Source organism: Ruditapes philippinarum, unplaced genomic scaffold (genome assembly GCF_026571515.1).
Source record: "Ruditapes philippinarum isolate M1 unplaced genomic scaffold, ASM2657151v2 ctg5199_1_1_1_1, whole genome shotgun sequence".
Lineage (NCBI taxonomy): Eukaryota > Metazoa > Mollusca > Bivalvia > Venerida > Veneridae > Ruditapes > Ruditapes philippinarum.
The window spans coordinates 87,123-109,219 of NW_026865060.1; the positions used below are offsets into that span (position 1 = coordinate 87,123).

General features: G+C 31.5%; 3 protein-coding genes across 4 annotated transcripts; 2 read left to right on the forward strand and 1 right to left on the reverse strand.

Moving 5' to 3' along the window:
* Positions 1-296: 296 nt before the first annotated feature.
* LOC132727702 (putative ammonium transporter 3) lies at positions 297-11,238 on the reverse strand. Of its 2 annotated transcripts, none has more exons than XM_060713268.1 (8): positions 10,909-11,238; positions 5,368-5,929; positions 4,948-5,019; positions 4,426-4,485; positions 3,567-3,643; positions 2,400-2,548; positions 1,894-2,061; positions 297-1,213 (listed from the first exon to the last, which is right to left on the reverse strand). In XM_060713268.1, the coding sequence occupies exons 1-8, from the start codon at positions 11,042-11,044 to the stop codon at positions 881-883; spliced, it is 1,557 nt and encodes a 518-aa protein (XP_060569251.1). In that variant the 5' UTR covers positions 11,045-11,238; the 3' UTR covers positions 297-880. The 2 variants fall into 2 exon arrangements, with proteins under 2 accessions (XP_060569251.1, XP_060569252.1); XM_060713269.1 differs by lacking the exon at positions 10,909-11,238 and adding an exon at positions 7,220-7,431.
* A 1,064-nt stretch (positions 11,239-12,302) lies between these two features.
* LOC132727700 (lysocardiolipin acyltransferase 1-like) lies at positions 12,303-13,895 on the forward strand. The gene has a single exon (XM_060713267.1). The coding sequence runs from the start codon at positions 12,463-12,465 to the stop codon at positions 13,585-13,587; it is 1,125 nt and encodes a 374-aa protein (XP_060569250.1). The 5' UTR covers positions 12,303-12,462; the 3' UTR covers positions 13,588-13,895.
* A 6,066-nt stretch (positions 13,896-19,961) lies between these two features.
* Positions 19,962-22,097, forward strand: LOC132727698 (lysocardiolipin acyltransferase 1-like). Its single transcript, XM_060713265.1, has one exon. The coding sequence runs from the start codon at positions 20,444-20,446 to the stop codon at positions 21,581-21,583; it is 1,140 nt and encodes a 379-aa protein (XP_060569248.1). The 5' UTR covers positions 19,962-20,443; the 3' UTR covers positions 21,584-22,097.

Genomic DNA, 22,097 nt, shown 5'->3' on the forward strand with positions numbered 1-22,097 from the left:
GACCAGATTTATTTTCTTACACTGCACTATTTTCATAGCAATATTAAAGATTTATTTATTTAACATATCTTACAATGTTGCACTTTTTTATTCATTTTATGTATTTTTTATTACTGTATGGGTGTCATTTATTACGAATAAATATATAATCCCGCACAGTTTTAAGACAGTGTCAGCTGGGTGACTGCTCATCTGTACTCCAGCACTTTTGAAATGTTCAGAAAAAGTAAGTGGACTATAAAACGAGCAATATTTTTTTTTATAAATTTATATCTAGTTAATTTTGTGCCGGTAAATGGAAAAGGTAAATGGAAAAGGGTTACATATTTATGGAAGATACAACACAAAGTATTTTACTGATCATTTCTAGATATATTTTCTTTCGGAAATTGACATTTGTTTGGCAAGAACATGTATGGATTATATTGAACAGATTCAAAGAAAATAATTGTACGTTCATAAAAACAACTTTCTGTAACATTTGATACAACGATCGACTAATGAATATTAAAATGTATAAAGCAACACGACGTGACAAAGTATAACATATAAACGTACTGTACAACAATGTTATTATCATATTGTTCTGGTGATATCTGAAAAGATTAAAACATGTCTCTTCAACTTTACTAAATAATAGTTCATCTTCTATAATAATAGGTTAAACGAGGAGTTCCCGCTATAGTGCCACATGCTCCTGTCACTGTTATGTATCACATAAAACTGGCCGACGCCATCTTTATTGCAGAGAAATATTTGCTGAATCATCTTATTTTCACACACTCGTAGGCAAGTGTTACATACGTTAATGATTTTCATGACGAACGTAAATCATCAAGAAATTTCACATTTTACAGTTCACATGTTTGTATCATTAAGATCATAAATTGTCAACTGGAGATGAAAAATTAGCATTAACTTCACCAGGGATATTATTTACAGGGACAACTCTGTCAGAACGGAATCGCTTTGTTGTTTGTCGTGAGATAAGGTTAATATCGTTGTTACAAGTTTCTGTCATTGATTTAACTGTAGCAGTTGATATAGATCTAGCAGAACATACTGATTGTGTCCTGGTAACTGCTGGGGGTGACATTAGTCCGCGTTCACTATAATTCATAATATTTGGTGTTCCAATACCGTGCTCAGTGTAATCGGCTCCTATCAATTCTTCTTCTTCATTCAGACGAAGACCGATGGTAAATTTAATTCCCTGTAATTAAGAAACAAATTTATCAAAGATGAGTGATAAATCTAAGAAAAATGAAATCACCATGAAGTATTTGAACAAACTGATATTTTATGTATTGTGTATCAATTAAGGTCCATATGTTGTGAGATTCGGCATTTTCCGTTATAGCCCGTATTTTCTTCATAGAGATTTCGGCTTAAGCCAATATCAATGAAAGACAACTTAGTTGACAACTACATAACTTATAAAATTCACAGAAATTACGTTTCTTAGTCACGGATTCATGTAGTAAAATTACTTCTATTGCTTGGAGGTTGATAATATAATGCCCTCGTTTAATTTAATATCATCGCTTAATATAATATCATCGCTTAATATAATGTCATCGCTTAATATAATATCATCGCTTAATATAAGATCATCGCTTAATATAATATCATCGCTTAATATAAGATCATCGCTTAATATAATATCATCGCTTGATATAATGTCCTTGCTTAATATGAGATCCTCGCTTGATATAAAGATCCTTCCTTGATATAATATCCTCGCTTAATTCTTATTTTGATCTATCGATAAAACGGAACAGAAAATATATGTTTTTATTAGAACTACGCGTTGCCACATATAACATAAATGTTAAAGCTTCTATTGCATATAAACAGTGATACGTAATCTGGTATAATAACTGCTAACATTACCAACAACAACATGGCACTGACGACAGCACTCCAAGATATGATAACACAACAAGCTAGTGTCTGTACACCCAGAAGATACATGCCCCCTCCGTGAAACAGCCCGTCCCGACCCTGTGTTGTGTTCTCTAGAGGATCATGTGCAGCAAATAACCCAACTGACAACATACCCTAAATATCATTTAAAAAAATTATTCTGCGATGGAAAAAAAGAAACAGTGTACTGAAAAGATTTCATTTATATGATGTCAGTATAATTATATAGGAGAGCGGCGGCCTATAGTGATTAACTCTTAGATCATGGGTTCGAACCCTATGGGTCACGACAGTGTTTCTTCATATGACACCCAGTACTGGTTGGTTTCAGGGAGCGGACTCGAAAGTGATTTATTTAGGTTGCAAGAACTCGTTCAGCATTGGAGCCTAAATAAACATGTTTTTAACCAATTACGTACATTGTACGTACAGTATGAAATTGAAATGAAATATATATGCATTTAAATACTGACCCATGCGCCACAAACACCATGTACAGCAATAGCTCCTACTGGATCATCTATTCTGATTTTATCGATTAAGATAATACATAGAATGGCTAAAAGTCCCCCAATGACACCAATTATCACAGCTTCCCATGGCCTGACCACGGCACATCCAGCTAAAATAAAATAAAAGCAAAATATTAGTAACACCAGTCCTATAATCAAAACTTCCTACGCCTGGCCAGCTAAAATAAAATAGGAACCAAAAAGCATCTATAATCACGGTTTAAATAACACGTATAGTAACAGATTTGAATGACCAAACTATATATCACATCCGACGTAAACTAAAATAAGACCTGTATAAGCTTCCCACGACCTGATCATAACACAAGGAGGGCTTTCACAGCAGCTTTTCACGTTTAGTGGAATTTGAAAGAAATATATGTGACACTGATTTGTCTTAGATTAAGCAAGATTACACATACTGTATTATATATTTTATGTAAAATTGACAAACAGTCATACATGATGCCTTACTGTTTCATAGTAACAACATGATATGTGTTAACTTATTCTTTAATTATCTTTAAAGTAATTTTGTCTCTTTTTGTATCTTTGGGTATGTTATTTATATCGCCAGGAGACAGATATAAGCAGCTGACATCGGTGTCTTACATATTGATTTACATATTGTAAGTCCAATTTCATTGCCAATACATTCTATTACCTTTTTAATTAAAATGAGCACTACACATTAGAACTACCTATTAGAATTACATAGAATTGCATTTTAGAATTACATATAAGAAACATGTTAAATCTGCTTACCATACGCGAGTTTTACATTTGCACTTAATATCGAATCATTAACCCTGAATGAGATAAATCTATCTAGAACCACAGCACGTAGATTTATTCATCTCTAAAGTTCTCAAACCCTGCTTTTTCCGTACCATCGGATTAACAGGGGATAGTTCTTATAAATGCGACTTTAGAAATAATAGTTTAATGAAAATATTTTATATATCTTATCAATGTTTTGTCATGACCTCGTTCATTCGTTCAATGAAAGCATGCTTATTTGTGCCAACGGTTCATTTAGAAAATAATTATTAATCATTATACGACACAATATTTGTCAACGTAATAATCAACTTGTTCAACCAAGAAGAAATTATCGTACATCTTTACCTGTTATGCCAACAAGAGCTCCCAGTATACTGTTGATCAAATAACCAACATCAAAAGTTCCTTTTTTTATCACATAACTGAAACAGAAAACAGTAAATATGTTTTACAAAACGATCCATTGTCCAGAGGTAAACAACATGCCCGAGGTACACTTCCAAGCATTATTGGTAACCCATGCGTACTCGTTACGTATACACTTCATTCACTCTGTTCAACGAATTCAATACCCATGGGTTCCGACGACCACTTCCAAGCAACATAGACCCTTTTACAATATGATATTTCCATAGAAACGGAAGTAGCATTTCACGCATGCGCATTCCGCGAAGGGCAAAAATGCAAAGACGAAAGAATAGATTGTATAAATATTCAACATCTTCATTAACCATTTGATATAATTTAAATGATTAACCATAAGTTTTTTAAATATAGATTTGTAGTTTATTCTGACAAATAGCCGATGCAATGGCGAATTAAAGTAATTTACTTTTATGTATTATTTATGTATTAACATGCATTCAAATGATTCGTTTTTTAAAGAATATGTCTATAAAGTAACTTTTAATTTGTAATAAAATAATCATTTGTGATATAGTTATAAAAACAAAGTTTTAAAATCAAAACCATCTTGTCAATGGTTGTCAACTTTGAAATAGTAAGATATGTATTTACATTAAACCAAATATTCTAATGTAACGGTAGCATGCTTCTATATACAGATCCCGTCATTACTAGAATACAATAATGAGCATTGTGAATAGGCTGAATTAACGCTGAATTATTTTATACTTTATTCTGAAAAAACAACAACAACAATTAATGTAAATAGTATTATAACAGGTAAAGATAAAAAACGTACGACAATATTATACCAACAATCCCTCCACCCATTGATCCATTCAATGTTGTTATAGCTGCCCTGAAAAAAATAATTAATTCATATTCCACAGCTATAATAGGACAAAAACACGAGTTGATCAAATATAGCGCTTTTAATTTTCAAACAAGATATAACAATTATTTTGCTGATGTTTTGAGTATGCTCGAGGTATACCAAAACTAAATGATAACTGTCGTTCGTTCCCGGGACATACCAAAAAAAAATGATCACTCGAGTATCCAACAATCAAACTTTTACATATTCCTGAGGTATACCAAAACTAAATGATCACCAGCGTGTGGTTCGTTTAGCTTTGGCAAAGCTCATGGTTTACTAGAACTTAGAAGAAACGTGTTTGGCAATCAAGTCATCAATGGTTCATATGAACAATGCATATCAAAGTTTCAGTTTGCTTTTATAGCTTTGTATCGTGTTTTGATTTAGGTTAATATAGCATATTTAAAGTTATATACTGGTGCGTTAAAATGGTTGACGACTTACTTTGCTGCTAATTTCCATTTTCCACCAGATATACCAAACGTACTGCCACAGTTAAATGCCAGCCATCCCCACCTATATGTTAATTTAATACAATATCGCAACACGTGTATATTATACAAGTAGTAAAACTGAGATTGAGCTATATTTCATGAAAAATGTGAAAAACATGTACAGTACATGACAATCTTGATAATGTATCCATGTGATTTTAATTTCTGTTGCTAAACTTCTATAACATAATGTAACTATATATGAAATACAATGTATTACAAGAACCAATATGTTGAATACATTATAAATTATAATGTACATAATATACAGGCAAGACTCATAAATTCAGTGGCAACGTTAAAAGAGTTGACATTTAATATACCTTCTGCCAGAAATGAAAGAAAAATACATAAGATAAAAAACCCTCACCATAACATAAACATTCCTATGAGGGCATTTGCTGGATTGCCCATCGGTAGCGGGTTGTCTGTCACTTTCTGCCCCTCCCTATATCGCCCTTGTCGAGGTTTAAGAAGGAATGTTGCAACGAATGCCGACACTCCGCCAACTAAATGAACAGCCCCACTCCCTGCGATATCTACAACACCCAGTGTTCTCAAAAATCCATTTGACGCCCATTCCCAATGAGCTGGTATACAATAGACTATAGTATTGAGAAATGAAAACACAATGTAACTTATTAACTTTGTTCTTTCAGCCATCGCGCCAGAAACAATAGTTGTAGCTGTTGTCGCAAACGACAACTGAAAAACGTAAGTGGAGAAAATTATTCCCATGTCTGCATGTGGCGCATCTACAAAGAAATACCCAATTCCACAGAATGGGTTTGTACCTGGACTGTTGCCAAAACTTAACCCAAAACCGAATGCCCAGTAAGTGATGCCACCAAAAACAACGTCCACTGCATTTTTGACCATGATGTTAACCTCATTTCTCCTAGATACACACCCGGCCTCCAACAGTCCAAACCCTAAAACAATAAACATCCTTTGTCACAATAACCATAGTTAAATTGACATATGCCCTTTATTTTCTATATCTACTTTGCCGTCTTTGTCATTTCTTACCTTCACCGTATAAACCTGGCAAATTATGTACATTTTGTATGTTTAATTAATTTTGCTGCAAGACAGGAATATTGAGCATTGATTTTGGTACTTAAATATGAGTGTTTTATATATTATAAAATGGTTTGTAGATCATGTTAAACACTTATTATCTGAAAAAAGGCAGCATTGAATGACGGGTAACTTGACATAAAAGAAGTAAAATGTCAACAAAGAGGCATTTGGTCATCATTATAAAATACTAAATCTTTTTGCCAATACAGAATACTAGTTATTGTCGGCGATACAAAATACTAAATCTTTTTGCCAATACAGAATACTAAATCATGTCGCCAATACAAAATACTAAATATCGTCGCCAATACAAAATACTAAATCTTGTCGCCAATATAAAATACTAAATCTTGTCGCCAATACAAAATATTGTCGCCAAAACAAAATACTAAATCTTGTCGCCAATACAAAACCTTGTCGCCAATTAAAAGATGGTTTTGGACACTGTAACAGAACATGAAAAATAAAAAGCTTTTGAGAAATAAGAATGATCAATGATAGTATTTGGGTGCTAAAGAACTGAATGAACTTAATTAGTATGTTATATAAGTAATGAGAATTGAATGTTATAGAAATAATGAACATTGTGCATGTGTCTTCACAAAATGATATACTTCTGTCGTTATATATTATTAAACATAAATCAGTTAAGGGGAATTAATATGGATGCATGTTTTTACAAGAATAAATCTATAACTTACACATTCTCTCTTATATTATTGTACTTATATTATTGTACTTATATTATTGTACTTATATTAGTGTACTTATATTAGTGCACTTTGTGTGGTTTTGAATTTAAATTCTATTATTTGTCAAGTAATCTGCATACTGTTATTTGAAATGCATATAATATATCTTATTTTGGAGATTCAGTGTAAATTTAATTTAAGCCTTATAAATTTCAAAGGGAAAAGGGTGAAACAAACGTTCTTCAATGGTACTTCAAATACACCAATAAAATCATTTCCGAATTTGTTTTTTAAGATTTGGTTCAGATGATTATTTGATATTTTTGTTGATAAATTATTATAACTTATTTTAATATTTATTTTTAACTTAAATTTTAATTTAACTTAGATTTATAGAATGGTATAATCCATATCATATAAATTGGTTAAGGTAATAATTTTACTGACCAGTTTGCATGGTGAATATCATGAAGGAACAGGATAAAATCCAGGTGGCATCGTCCCATGTTATCTCGGTGTGACTCTTAAATCCCGTTGTTTTAGAAGATGTTGATGATTGATTCATTTTATTATAACACGCATGCTCGAAAAATATGCTGACAATTTTTCAATTAATTTTCATCAATTAATAGTTAAATGTAAGTCACACTTATTCAAACATAACTGAGGAAATTTAAAGCTATATCCCCAAGCAGCATTAATAAAATAGCATCAGTTATTTCATTATCAAATAATGTTTTAAAGAGTTTTAATGGATGTCACTAATGGAAACACGTATATTCTGTAAAACTCGCTCGAGGGTTGTGTTAACTTTCATACTTTCTCCTATCTTATAATCTGGCTCTCCGTTAAGTATTAGCTGATTAAATCTATATAATTATATCATACTGGTCCCTGTAATGGATATTTCTAGAATGACAGGTTAAACCTCTTCATCATTCACCGACTAATTTACTTAAGTCGCCAGAAAAAAACATTAAATGTTCCAATACCTTTCATGGTTACACGGAGAACTAAATGTCTAACAAAAACATTCTAAAATATTGTCTTATTTAATTAATATTATTCATGTCTTATAAAAACAAAATGTAATTTGTGAACTCATAAAATAAAATACATTGTACATATTAAGCATTTTAATACAAATCTTTAATGGATATATTACTCTGGTAAATTAAAGAACAATAAGTATATTCAGGAATTTGCTTTTTTAAGATATGAACAATATTACGGCCAAGTTTTGGTAAATTTGTTAAAAGGTGATATTAACGGTCAAATTTGGTAAATAGGTTAATATTGAAAACGTGATATTAGTTTGGTAAATATGTTAATATTACAAAGGTTATATGAACGGTCAAATCTGTTAAATAGGTTTTGCATTGCAAAGGTTATATTTATATCCAAATTTGTTAAAGAGATTTTTTTCGCATAGATAATATAACTGCCAAAAGTTGGCAAAGAACTCAATCAAAATGTGATAACTACTTGTAAGACAAGTTAAACAATGCTACACAAGAAGGTGACAAACAGGCACAGTCTAGTGAAGGTGAAGTGTGCTAGTACTTATGTATGACATATACCCTGTTTTCCCGTATTGTCGTGGGGCTAAGGCCTAAACTGGCATAGACGAACTTTACATAAAAATTTAAGATGGCCATGTTTTGCCCTATACACAGAAAAATACCCCTATTAGACATTATGAACAAAGAAAACATCATATCTGAAAACAGTTTTAGTTAATACTAAGCTCTCAACTACTGGATGAACCATTTTTTGTACTTTCTCGTATTATATGGGAATTTGATTTGTTGCTAGAGGCTGGTCGCTATATGATAATTTAATCTATACTGTACATCATTTCAAATAATTGATAACACTGTTAATTCTTTATTATTCAACAAAACTTAACTATAGTATTATCAATATTATAGTTGAAATTTTAACACAGTTTTCTGCATTCACTGATATTTTCATATAAAACATATTTTTTGTGAACGTTTTAATCTGAGGGTTGACTTGGTATATATCAGTACTGCAAAAGACACCTTTTCAGAACCTGGAGTTTCAATTCAATTTGTTTTAAGCATGACCCGATAATATGAGAAACCTTGATTATACGAGAAACGGGGATAATTCCGTTATATGTTTGTCTTCCATATTAAAAGGACTTCACTGAGGTTTTTTCACATGAAGGGCCTGTTTTCGAGACCAATGTTCCATTTGATGTAGACCAATTACTTGTGAGCAAAATTTCAGATCATTCGTACACTCCGTTTTTCAAAATATAAATTATTCTATTGTGAAAAAAAAATGAAACTGGTTAAGTTGCACATTTTATTACTAAGTTTTCCATACATATAGAAATGTTAGCAATGCTTGCAATGGCAGTGACATATCAATACTTTCTTGTATGGTTTTTAATATTGAAAAAAATGAACACTGTAAAATAAAGGAATATGTCGTGTTAGTGTAAGTGAACCCAATTTCTAACACCAACATTTACGCAGTCAGTTGGCATTTAAATTTTATGAATACGTGATTACTATGCAAAACTATATGAACATCATAAACATTATATCAGTTGAACACAAAAATGATCATATAATATATTAGACACTTATTAAATATCATAAATTGAGGGTACCTTAAAGTTCCGTTATTTTAATATGCATGAGTTAACTTACAGGATCGTGAACGTTATTGGTGGTCTCGTTATTTTGGGTAAAATTTATTATACTCAGTAAGTTCTTGTGTAAATAACCCAGTATGTAAGTTCTTGTGTAAAATAAACTGTTTACTAGAAAATGTAATGAGATCTAAACAAAGTTTGGAAGGAAGTATGGTTAAAAAGAACTTAAATAGCTGAGTAATTTAACTAGACTGTTAAAGAGCTATCCTGTACATTTTATAGAACTATCCTTTGCATTTTATTTCATAATGGCAAAAACAATTTATATCCTTTATATTTTATTTTAAAACTATCCTTAAAAATTTATTTCAGAAATTCAGAATGATGAAAAAAATCCTTTCTATTTTAGAATGGCCAATGGGATTCCTTGATTTCAGTTTGTAATTTTAAAATGACCAATGATAATTCGTTTTTTATATAAATTTAACGGGCAGCCAAACTGATTTTAGACTTCCTTCGGTCGGAAAATTAAATCATTTAATTATGATGATAGACTTGAACATCTCGACTTTATTACAAAAATTATTCTACGCATATCTAAAATGATTAAGTCCATTAAAATTAATGTTCTAGTGAAAAAAGACACGGACATTTGTTATGTTTAATAGAATAATGTGTGAATTTCTCATGAAAAAGAGCGGCCATGTGTTTTTATAACCTTTTACAAGACAAAATTAATTATGACCTCAAATACATTGATAGCATAACATAAAAAATTCTAGTAGTCTTTATTTTTGTGCAAATATATTTCATCAATATATCACAATAAGATTGAAGTGAATTTAGAAGAGAATGGCGCATGTATTATCCTAGCTGATTTGTGGGGAGAAAAGAAGAAAGTTACCAAACTAATACAAGAAATGTCAAAATTTCTCGCTATTTACACATGAACATTATGCAATGAAGTTCTGATAGATACATTTTGTGTTATAATATATTAAGATCACAATATGTGGAATATAATGAATTGTTGAATAACAATAAGCCAGCTGTATGGATATGATTTTTTTGTAGTTTTATTATAAATACATCTATCACAGAGAGAAAATAATTTACATTACTCCGTGCTTTAATGATCGGCGCCAAATGTCACACGATAGGAATAGTGTGCAGGTTGGCGGGGACTCGAACGCGGTACCGCAGCTTTACAAACTTAGTCATACTGACGCTAACGTATGTTCTTCCATACCGTGAACAGTTTTGTACCGTGAGTCATGATCGACAAAGCTGAGAAAAAATACTCATATATTTGATATTCATATATTTAATTAGACTTGAAGCCATAATATGAATGAAATATAATTGAATAAATTTACACACACCTAGAAGTTGTCATATATTTGTTAGAATTATGTAGTGTGCCATTCTTTTACAGTAATCACACGTTCCATAAACAATTTGACATGAAATTTTAGTGAATATTTCAACAGAAAAAGAATGCTTTTACCTGATTGCATGGTGAATATGATAAAAGAACTGGTAAGAATCCATGTAGCATCGTCCCAGGTTACTGGTCCAATAGATTTGGAAGTTGACAAGAATGGTAAATCTTGAAGACTCGGGTCGTTTGTACTGCTCACCATCGTCTATGGAACGCACTACGCGGCTATTTCCGTGATAAAGAAAATACAATAAAACACCGTGTAACTTTCTTTTCAGCGACTTTATGTTCACAAATGTTCATTCAGTCCTTTCTTACTTTAGACGAGCATGTTCTCGATGTCTAGGGAAATTTACTTGTTATATTGTTGTTCAATTAATTCCGGTAATTGTTCCTCTGTTAGTTAGTTTAACCTTTTTTACTTACTTTAAAACGTTCAATTATTTCATCTGCTCATTACTCCAAGAACGTTTGTAATTTGTGTTGTGTATATGAATGTTTATGCTTTTTATTTGATGAAGTAGAAACATCAAGACTGTCTCTAGAGTAGCAGCAGGGCCACATTAATTACATATTACTAATTGCTTCTCACTGAAAGCTTCAATCAAAATTCAATCTTCATTAACCAGCACTTTCACTGTCACATCATCGCTTTTCTATGCTGCCTTAATTACTTGTAAAGTATTTAGTCGGAAAACTTTAATTTTACCTAAGTTCAACCTTTTACTAGAGTAAATGAATGTTATATTCTCTAAGGATTGAACAGATAAGAACATGGCACATGATGAGCTTTAATATATACTAGTTGAAGATAAACGGATAAATCATTCCCCCTGGAAGTAATTTAATCAAATGAAATAAGTTAATCCTGTGTGGTAATTGTTTTTCGTGACTGACATGTGCTCTCTTCATGTTTTTATTTATTGATCTTACATTTTTATTTTACAATTTGAACCAAACTGTTATACTTATATATTAGAGAGACTTTGTGTGAAATCTCTCTCTCTCTCTCTCTCTTTCATCCACTGAATCATTTGGAAAAAGATAGTAGAAGTGAAAGCGACATCAAACAAAATCGGTTACAGCTTGCATGCTATATGTCGAGTTTATGCATTTTATTTCAAGGCAATCCATTCATCTGAACCGGTGCTATGTTAGTACTTTTGCCAAAAGTCACGTTGGTCCGCCATCTCATGTTAGTTAATAGATTATGAATAATAAACAGCATCGCATTTATTTGTATTAATTATCTTCCTATTATTATTATTATATAATACATTTGTACATGGTTTATATTACATGCATTCGTGACAATAAACTATATTGAATTAAGATTTAATTGTATACATGTATATATATATGATGTCACGTGATTTATCTGTTGATAGGGGTCGGTATTAACAATAAGATAACTTGAACAGTGATAAAATTAGTCACTCCTATATCGTTATGATTTATTTAGAGAAAAATAAACGGTCATAGTGCACTTCAATTGCGTTGAACTATTTACTCGATTTACTGTATTAGTGCTTAAACTATATATGTGAATATGAAACAATTTAACATTGTAAGTGGAACAATGCAAGGTTAAAATATTCGTTACTTGCGAAATAAGTGTAAATGAACATTATCACTATGGAGGAATGGAAAAAGTACAGACGTTTGGGAGGAGGTATTTTGTTTGTACTGACACTATTGTTCACTTCTCTCAGCGGTTTTATTGTACTAAGTGTTTTGTACTTGCCGGGTTTCCTGTTTGGACACTCGTCTGCACAATGGATATTTGATACACTAACGAGTTTATGGTTTACGTTTGCTGTTGGTATATATGAACTTATTTATGGTGTGAAGATCGTGATTCAAGGAGATGTCAGAAATTTAAACAAGAACAGATGTACTTTATTTATCATGAACCACAGAACCAGACTGGACTGGTTGTTTTTCTTCTCTATCCAGGCGAGATACGGATCTCTACGACGGTTCAAGATAGCGCTCAAAGATGAGATTCGTCATCTACCGGGAGCAGGCTGGGCAATGCAGACAGCCCAGTTTCTATTCCTGAAAAGGAAATGGCATATTGACAAAAACCGTGTAGAAGCAACGTTAAAACATTTCAAACAGAACTGTTTGCCGCCTCAGTTATTATTCTTTCCAGAAGGCACTGATTTACAGGGCATCAGTAGACAGAAGAGCAAAGATTATGCGGAGAAAAATGAACTTGACGATTACCATTATGTTCTTCACCCAAGGACGCTTGGTTTTACGTCAGTTGTAACAAATATGAAAACTTGTAATAACCTTGATCAGATTGTTGACGTCACTATTTCCTATCCTCGCACGATGCTTCAACGAGAAACTGATCTCGTGACTGGAAACATTCCACGAGAGGTGGTTTTTACGTTACGTTGTTATGACATTGATGAAGTACCGACAGACAACGAGCCAAAACTGACCAGATGGCTGGAGGAACGCTGGTATGAAAAAGAAGAATTTCTGAAGTGTTTCTATAGCAACAAACAATATAGTAATGACAATGGATATACAAAAGAACAGAACACAGAAATTGAAAGAGACACCAAGTTATATATGATTGGTGCTATAATTTTTTGGACATTATTTGCTATCATAACATTGTATTATTTGTCGTTTTTCTACATGTTCCGTATGACATATTTGTTCGGTTGTGTGATAGGTGTTTTCCTAAGTACATTTGTTGGATTCAACAACATATTTAATAAACTATAATTTACATATGAGCTTTGCTTTCATACCTACAATATTGTGTGGAAAAGACAGGAACAAACTTTGAATAATAATTTATAGACAAAGCAAGCTTGTTGTTGATAGTACACGATACCAAGAAAGAACTAATTATGAACATTTCTTGTTGTATGAAATGTTTAGCTTATTGTTGCAAGTATTCTGTTCAATTCATAAACATTTTTATTTATTTCATTTATTTATTCATCCATTCGTTATATATGTATATTGCAATTATGTAGTTACGCATAATAAAATTATCACGAACATTTAATACGTGTTTACTTCTTTGTTAAATGGTGATGTTTTATTATAAATATTTTATAATTATGACTGTGAAAAGTTTAATTTGACTGTGCGTTTTATGAAAATGTTGTTTTATATTAATATTGGTATCTGAAGTAAATGACCATTGGTCAATGTACGTTTATTATGTCGAAATATAGTAAAAAGAAAGGGACTATAGTTTTACAATTAAAATAATACTCTATAGAAAACAAATAAAACTTTGTTGTTTTTTAACCAATCGTACTAAAATATCAGTAAAAAAAATATGAAAAGTACATTCAAAGAGAACGCCAACGTTAAACAGTATTATTATATATTTTACAAAGTATTTTCTTTTAAATGTTTTCAGGTTTAAAAGCTCGTTGTTTACTTATGTTATGTTAATTTTTATAAATTACCATGTCATTTTTACATCAATTATAACAAATTACATACGTGAATAATAAACACCAGGTCAGTCAAAATCATTAATAGACTCAGTTTGATTGCGTTTGCTCATATGAGATAATGTTCGGAATGCAACATATCCCCCCAGCACCGCTCAACCAGTATTCAGACTTCAGCACTGTAGTGGAACCAATCTTCCCGAGGAACCAACACGGAGATTCAATTTGGTTCTAATTGTGTACTTAGTTGTGCTATGTGATAATTATTTGTATTATAAATACTTAAAGATCATTGTGTGTTTATTAAATGCTATATGATAATTTGGTGTATTATAAATACTATATGATAATTGTTTGTTTTGTAAATGCTAGATTATAATTGTGTGTTATATCCATCTCTATTTTAAGAATGTAATGCTTCAAAGGTAGTCATTATAACAAATATCTATGTAGGTTGGCGAGTTTTATATTTAATTGTTTTATATAACACGGTAGTGGGGTCAATAATTTAACTGACTAGATTATACGGTAACATAAAGTCATCAACCTCTTGTTTTTAACTAGGTAAATATTTATAATTATCATTACACTCAGCACTTATTATACTGATAACACCAAGATGATAATGTGAATGATAACGCAAACTTTCCATACTAACTATATATACTGTCAAATTATAGCAACAATGTAAATTATTACATAAACATTTTACTCTTTCTATTGTCAAATTAAATGTCTACATGTATCAATAAGACACTGTCTGTGCCCGAGTGGTTAAGATCGTTGACTTCAAACCACTTGCCCCTCACCGCTGTGGGTTCGAATCCCGACTTAAATTTGGATTCTTTCATGTGAGGAAGCTATCCAGCTAGCTTACGGAACGTCGGTGGTTCTACTCAGGTGCCCGTTCGTGCGGAAGGTCTTCTTCCACCACTAAAGCTGGAACGTCGCAATATGACCTAGTATACTGTGTCGGTGTGACGTAAAACCCAATCAAACAAACAAAACAATCAATAAGACAAATCAAACGATATGATGGAGAGCTTGTAAGTATAACAATATTTTTATTATTTTATTCGTCTTTTATATACTAGTAAGTACATGTTCATAAATAAAATCCTTACAGTTATTACAGTTATTTGGACTGTTATGTAGACTTCTGTTATTTTTTAAGGCAGAATGCAAGGTATTATTTAATTTTTCCCATGAAATATGGTGCTATATCAGTCAAATATATTTCATATTTTTTAAAAATAAATATGAAATATAAATATGAAAGTGGGCGGAGTCAAAACTCATATTTATTCTTAGGGACTTCTTTCGCCATTTTGTTCGAAAAATCTGATAAATACAAAACAAATTTTTGTTGAATTTTGCTTTGAAAACTATCTAGAATGATAGAAAATGGTCTAACTAAGAAAATAAATCCGAACACCAATATCTTTAATTCAGTTATTAACGCTGTACAGACGTTTAAACAGTTGTTTACGTGACGTCACAATGTAGCGCCAAATATCGCGTGCAAGACAAGACGCAATAATATTTTGCTGTACAATTGCAGTTGCGTAGCAAGCAATAGGTTTCGTAACCATTTTTCTTTGATAATGAAATTAAATAAAAAGGTTATTTTTTCGTTTTTCGTGAAATATGGTATATATTTTCACTCAACATGATAAAATGTCACATATTTTCACTCGCCGTCCCGGCTCGTGAAAATATGTGGCATTTTATCATGTTTCGTGAAAATATATTCCATATTTCACTCAAACGAAAAAATATCCTCTTATTATTACATTTTTGTAAGGTTTAAAATACCTTAAGAAACAATTTTATTTTATAGGGGCTAAACAATAGGACTAAAATAGTCATAAAGATACGTTAAATGTTACCTGACATTATAAAAATGAACACAAAACTTATATCAAACTTGTGTCATTTTGACTGGAAAGGTTGTTCATTTAATCTATCAAATCAAACAGTTCGGTCAGTCAATTTTCAACCTGTGTTTATACAGAATAATGAACATTTTGAGAATGAACGTGACTAGCGTATCACATTAACTTGTCATTCTAACTATTTCAGTTTGTGAAATAATTCAGTTAAATAGGTTAACTAGATGCATGAGTTTATAGTGTATGCTATAATCACCCTGCTAATATCTTGATAATTTCAAAACAAGATAACCTTACAACTTAATTTTCAGATAGTTGATGACAGAAAAACGTGTTCAGTTCAAATGAAAATCTTATAATTACATGTATTCTATAAGAAGCTCAACTAGCACAGTGGTATCAACCTGGCTGGAGCCCTCTATCCCGAAACAAATGTTCTCAAATTATTCACAAAAAATATCGACATATCAGAAGAAGTCGTTTAAGCTGTCACACATAAACTGATATATTAAAGTGTAATATAGAATTAAATAATTGATTATTACAAACGGGAGACAGCGACAGGAGTGGTAGAAGAATAGACTGTAAAATCTCCCACCTTACAGGCAACTGGTCAAGTACTAAAACACTAAGATCATCTTTCAGGGAAGATTAACAAAATATTATCTGCATGGTTAATATTCTGACTACACGATGTGACCATTTTAAAGGAACTCAACTGAGGTCCAATAGCCTAAAATAATAAATTTTAAAATTCTTTCTGAAATCAACTGGTATATTTAAATTTGAAACCAAGCAATAGATGATACATACATATACACGGCATTAAATTGATAATCGATTTTTATGCGATTTTTGGCCGATTTGAGTGAAAGGCGTTTAAACGGTTTTCATTTATTGGGCCAATTTGCACAATAAAATTGATTATTTCTGGGAAACGGAGTGAGCGAATGATCTGAAATTTTGTACATGAGTTATTGGTCTAGACATACATCTAGTTATACAAAAATCTCGAAAAAAATATTTTCGGTCCCTTCACTTCAAAAAACCTCAGTGGAGTCCCTTTAAGAACACAGGTGATATTATCAGTGTTTGGATACCCCACCCCACCCTGCCCCTGGACCCCTGCTACAACCGTCTTTCGCATTGTTTGGCAAACGAGTATATAGTAGACTTTCCATCTTTCTGTAACTATAATTTTGATGGTGGAATTTTTTTTTATTATTATTACATGTATTTTATACAATGTATGTGGTTTTGTTTTTTGGTATCTTATAGTAAGCCTTAGAGTGTTGAATTATTTTATTCAGGGTTGTAGAAGGGGTCCAGGGGTAGGGTGGGGTTTCCAAACACTGATACTGTCACCTTTGGTTAAGAATGGCTGTTGAATCCCTTGTGATGTATATATTTCAGCTGGGAAAAGTGCATCATATCGCTTTAAAGCCTTCTTCAAAACAGCATCCGAGAGCTATTTCTAGCGCCCCAGTGACTTTCGTTTCATTAAATAAAAGATCCGGAACATAGAGGTAAAGAAAATGAGGAAAAAAATGGATAAAATGGGGGATGTTTTTTTATTAGAAAATAAAAATCATGATATTTTGTATACATATAGAAAGCTGCATGCACTTAATTTGAATAAAAACCGTGATATTATACAGACTATTAAAGTAATATATAAGTTTGAAATGATGACCATTAGAAGCGCTACATAAACATGATACAAAATGGATTTAAAGTGGAAATATTTAAAACAAAAGAAATATAACATTTAGATATTCTTATGAAATGTTTATGGAAAACAAAATAATCATAGACTTCTAAATTGATTAAGTATGAACATTTATATGTCAAATAACAATATTTTGTTCTAGAACATTTTATTATCAGCTATATGTCATATCATATCATGTATCTCACACTTACCGACTACATTCAAAATAGTATATAGTTCTTCCGTTTACTTTTCATGTATGATATGAAAAACTGTCAACATAATTATTTCTGTTACTGTTATATACCGCAAGTTATTTTAATAAAGAGAGATAACTATGAACTTACAATTAAATATGCATGGTGTATTTGTCTCCCTTGAAATACCGTCCAAAAAACCCGCTCTCCCTTCCCTAGTTTTGTTACTTTTCTTTTTCTTTCTTTCAAAGTTTCATTTTCATATCATCGCAATAGAACAAAACATTAATTCTTTTAACTTCAAGTACAGATGGAACGGGGTTTAACTCGTCACATAATGTTATAATGTCTGTATAATCATAGTGAAGGAGAATCTGGCCTATGAACAATATCTCAAATTTACCCCCCCCCCCTCCAAATAAATAAATAAATAAATAAATAAATAAATAAATAAATAAATAAATAAATAAATAAATAAATAAATAAATAAATAAATAAATAAATAAATAAATAAATAAATAAATAAATAAATAAAAAAGGATAGCTGGCGGAAAATGGATGTTAACCTTCTTAAATACATGAACTTTGGTGTATGACATAGATATAACTTTAAATTTGATTTTAATATAAAACATTTAAATTATTTAAGTAAGTGCGGTAATTTTATAATATTATACAAATGTGATACTAAATATATAAACTATAAAGTAACGTCGGCTTTCCTAATTTATTTCAAGTTCATTTCGGATTGTTCGGTTTCTATTCAACGGCAATATCCACACACATGTAATTATATAACTTAAGGTGCAATATGCCTTCGAAAAACAATTAACTAAATTTAAATGTTAATATTTAGTTTGATTTATCACGTATATAAGTGACCTAGGAGTACGGAAACAACCAATTTAATATCATTAAATTATGGATGTGCACGCTACGTCTAATAAAATGTAAGTTGATCGGTGGCAAAGTGATTAAGGTGTCTACCTCACAACACAGGGATCATGGGTTCGAGCTCTACTCGGGTCAGGACCATCTTCCCTCATTAAAATAAACAGTCTAAAATATGTCGTGGTAGGATCCACGTCAGTGTTTCGCATTAATTTAAATTATTTAAAACAAAACTTTCAACAGATTAATGTTTTAAAACACAGTAAAAGCTACAAAATAAAAATACAGAAAATATATAGTTTTTATTTCGTCATCACAACAAATGAAAAGTTGTGACAAATATATGTATAATTATGTTCTATCTTTATCTTTTATAAGGTATCGAGAAATTTTGCACACTAGATTTTTTTTTATATAATACAGTGTTTAGATAAATGCTTTTGGTGTGTTCAAGAATATTCAGTTTCCATGCAGAGGTTAGTGATAATCAGTAAGCATTTACAAAATTAAATTGGTCAAGACTGGCGCAGCCGCTAACCAGTTATTGTTTGAAAGTATTTTACGACATTTGTTAATGCTGCAATGTTGAACTTTAATCGGAATTGTCTTAAGTCGTCGTCAGGTCGAGTTCAAATGAAGGAACCATTCAATCTTTTTAGCAATAAATATAGCTAGCCTATATCTAGCGTAATTTTCATAGAGTTATATATTCTCTCAATCAAATCTGAGAACTTTCTAGATTAAGTCATTGCAGCATTAAATTTCCGTAATTAAAGTATTTTAGCCAAAGATGAGAAAAGTTTATCTCTTTAACGCAACAGACGAGGATACTAAATAACTTTAAATGAAAACTTAGATAACTTATCAGAACTATAGAATACAAAATGCTAGGTCAGTGTCTAGCAGCTGCTGTTTAGAAAATTGATTAATTGTAATTTATGACGTCGCTGCGTATTTCTTGTAGATAAATTTAAACTTGGCAAGATATTCATGTAAAAGATGGTCGATTAAGAAATTGATACGGTAAACTGGCGACCAAGGAAACAGTTATTTTTAGTTAAAATGTAATAAAAGTATCGCATGGGAAAGTATACACACGCTACACAACCTGTTGATAACGAAAAAATCGTCCCGATACAGACAAACTGTACGGCGTGTATATGATGTTAGATGGGTTGTTATAGATAGATTTTCAAGTAGATACTGAGGGATTTACCTTGTACACGTAACACAAGTTATAGTAATTCATAGTGCAGGATGTTCATTTGTTTACATATTGCCGGAAGGAGTGTGTGACACGGATTTAATTAATTCACTCTATTAAACTGTATACACACATTTTCAAGTTCGTGTACAGCGAATGTATCACGTGTGCATAAATACTGTATTTTAGAAGTATCGCTTAATTAACTTCGCATCACAACATTGTATGACATGGAATAGATTTAACTTATTATAGTGGTGTTTACTATAAAGATGAGTTTAATAGAAACAGCAATGGATTATTTATCTGTACTGAAACAGCGGTGTCGTGGTGTGTCGTTTGTTATGGTGCTCACTTTGACCGCATTTCTTGGATTTGTTGTATTTTCACCGCTGTTTATTACCGTATTTGTTCTAAGATTGTCAAGTGCACGCTGGATAATTGATACCGTTATAAGCACGTGGTTTGCGCTCGCTGTAGCCGCTTTTGAACTTTTGTATGGTGTTAAAGTTGTAGTGAATGGTGATGTTTCTAATATAGACAAATATTGTAGTTCTCTTATTATCATGAACCATCGGACGAGACTTGATTGGTTGTTTTATTTCGCAGTACAAGCCAGATATAGCACATTAAGGAGGTTTAAAATATCATTAAAGGATGAACTACGTCACGCACCAGGTGCAGGATGGGCTATGCAAGCAAAGCAGTTTCTATTTTTGAAAAGGAATTGGGATCTTGATAAAATTCGTATCGAAACATCTTTGAAACATTTCCAGTGCGTAAATTATTACCCACAATTGTTATTTTTTCCAGAAGGAACGGACTTTACCCCGTACACGCGTAATAAAAGTAAACAATATGCAAAGAAAAACGATCTTCCGGAGTATGAGTACGTCCTTCACCCAAGGACAACAGGATTTACATCTGTATTTGGTTACATGAAATTATATAACAATTTAAAACAAGTAATAGATGTTACAATAGCATACCCCCAAAATATACTTCAAAATGAATCCGATCTTCTAAATGGAAATATCCCTAGAGAAATTGTGTTCACAGTGAAGACATATAAAGCCAGTGAGCTTCCTGACACCAGTGACAACGATCTGGTAATTTGGCTTGAAGGAAGATGGCGCGAAAAGGAGAATTTTCTGAAAACTTTCTATGAACATAAACAACAAACAGACGATAATAATTATGATTTTAATCAAAATCTTGATATTGAGAGAGATTTAATTCTGTATTCTATAGGTGCAATACTTTTCTGGGCATTTGTTACTATAGTGACAGTTTGGTGTCTTTTGTTTTATACATACTTTAGATGGACATTTCTCAGTTTAAGTGTTATTAATTTGATCATCAGTACATGTACAGGGTTTGATTCACTGTTTACTAGTCTGTCCGTCATGTAAACTTATCAGTACAATATATCAAGCCAATTTTGTGAGATAAAAAGTGCCATTATCTATACATAGACATCACGTGACTCTGAGTCCATCATATGTGCCGTGTATAAAATCCTTTTTTGGACAATGTCTTACATTATACATGTGTGTAACAAGGAAACAATGTTATTATATTTATTCAGACACTATGTTATACAGACTCATACGGAACGTCGGTGGTTCTACTCAGGTGCCCGTTTGTGCCTGAAATAGCGCACGGAGGGACATCGGCTCCATCTGTAAACATATTACCTATACTGTGATGGTGGACGTAAAACCCAAGAAAAATTATTATGCAGACCAAATTATTATTTTAAAACCAGATTTATTGTAAAACAGAATCTCAAATTCATATCTATCTTCCCTTCTCTTTTAGTTACTACTGAAATATTACTATTTTGAAACCGGAAAAGAGGTTATAAAAATGTTATGATTTGTGTTCATGTTTTATCTTTTGTTAATAAAGGTTTCGTTTCGTTCA

Bases quoted from the DNA above. Each gene is read 5' to 3' on its own strand.
- LOC132727698 (XM_060713265.1), top strand. From the start codon at position 20,444: ATGAGTTTAATAGAAACAGCAATGGATTATTTATCTGTACTGAAACAG.
- LOC132727702 (XM_060713268.1), bottom strand. From the start codon at position 11,044: ATGGTGAGCAGTACAAACGACCCGAGTCTTCAAGATTTACCATTCTTG. The intron at 5,020-5,367 runs GTGAGGGTTTTT...ATTAACATATAG, and splicing joins ATAGGAATGTTTATGTTATG to GTGGGGATGGCTGGCATTTA. The intron at 2,062-2,399 runs GTCAGTATTTAA...AATGATATTTAG, and splicing joins ATGGTGTTTGTGGCGCATGG to GGTATGTTGTCAGTTGGGTT.
- LOC132727700 (XM_060713267.1), top strand. From the start codon at position 12,463: ATGAACATTATCACTATGGAGGAATGGAAAAAGTACAGACGTTTGGGA.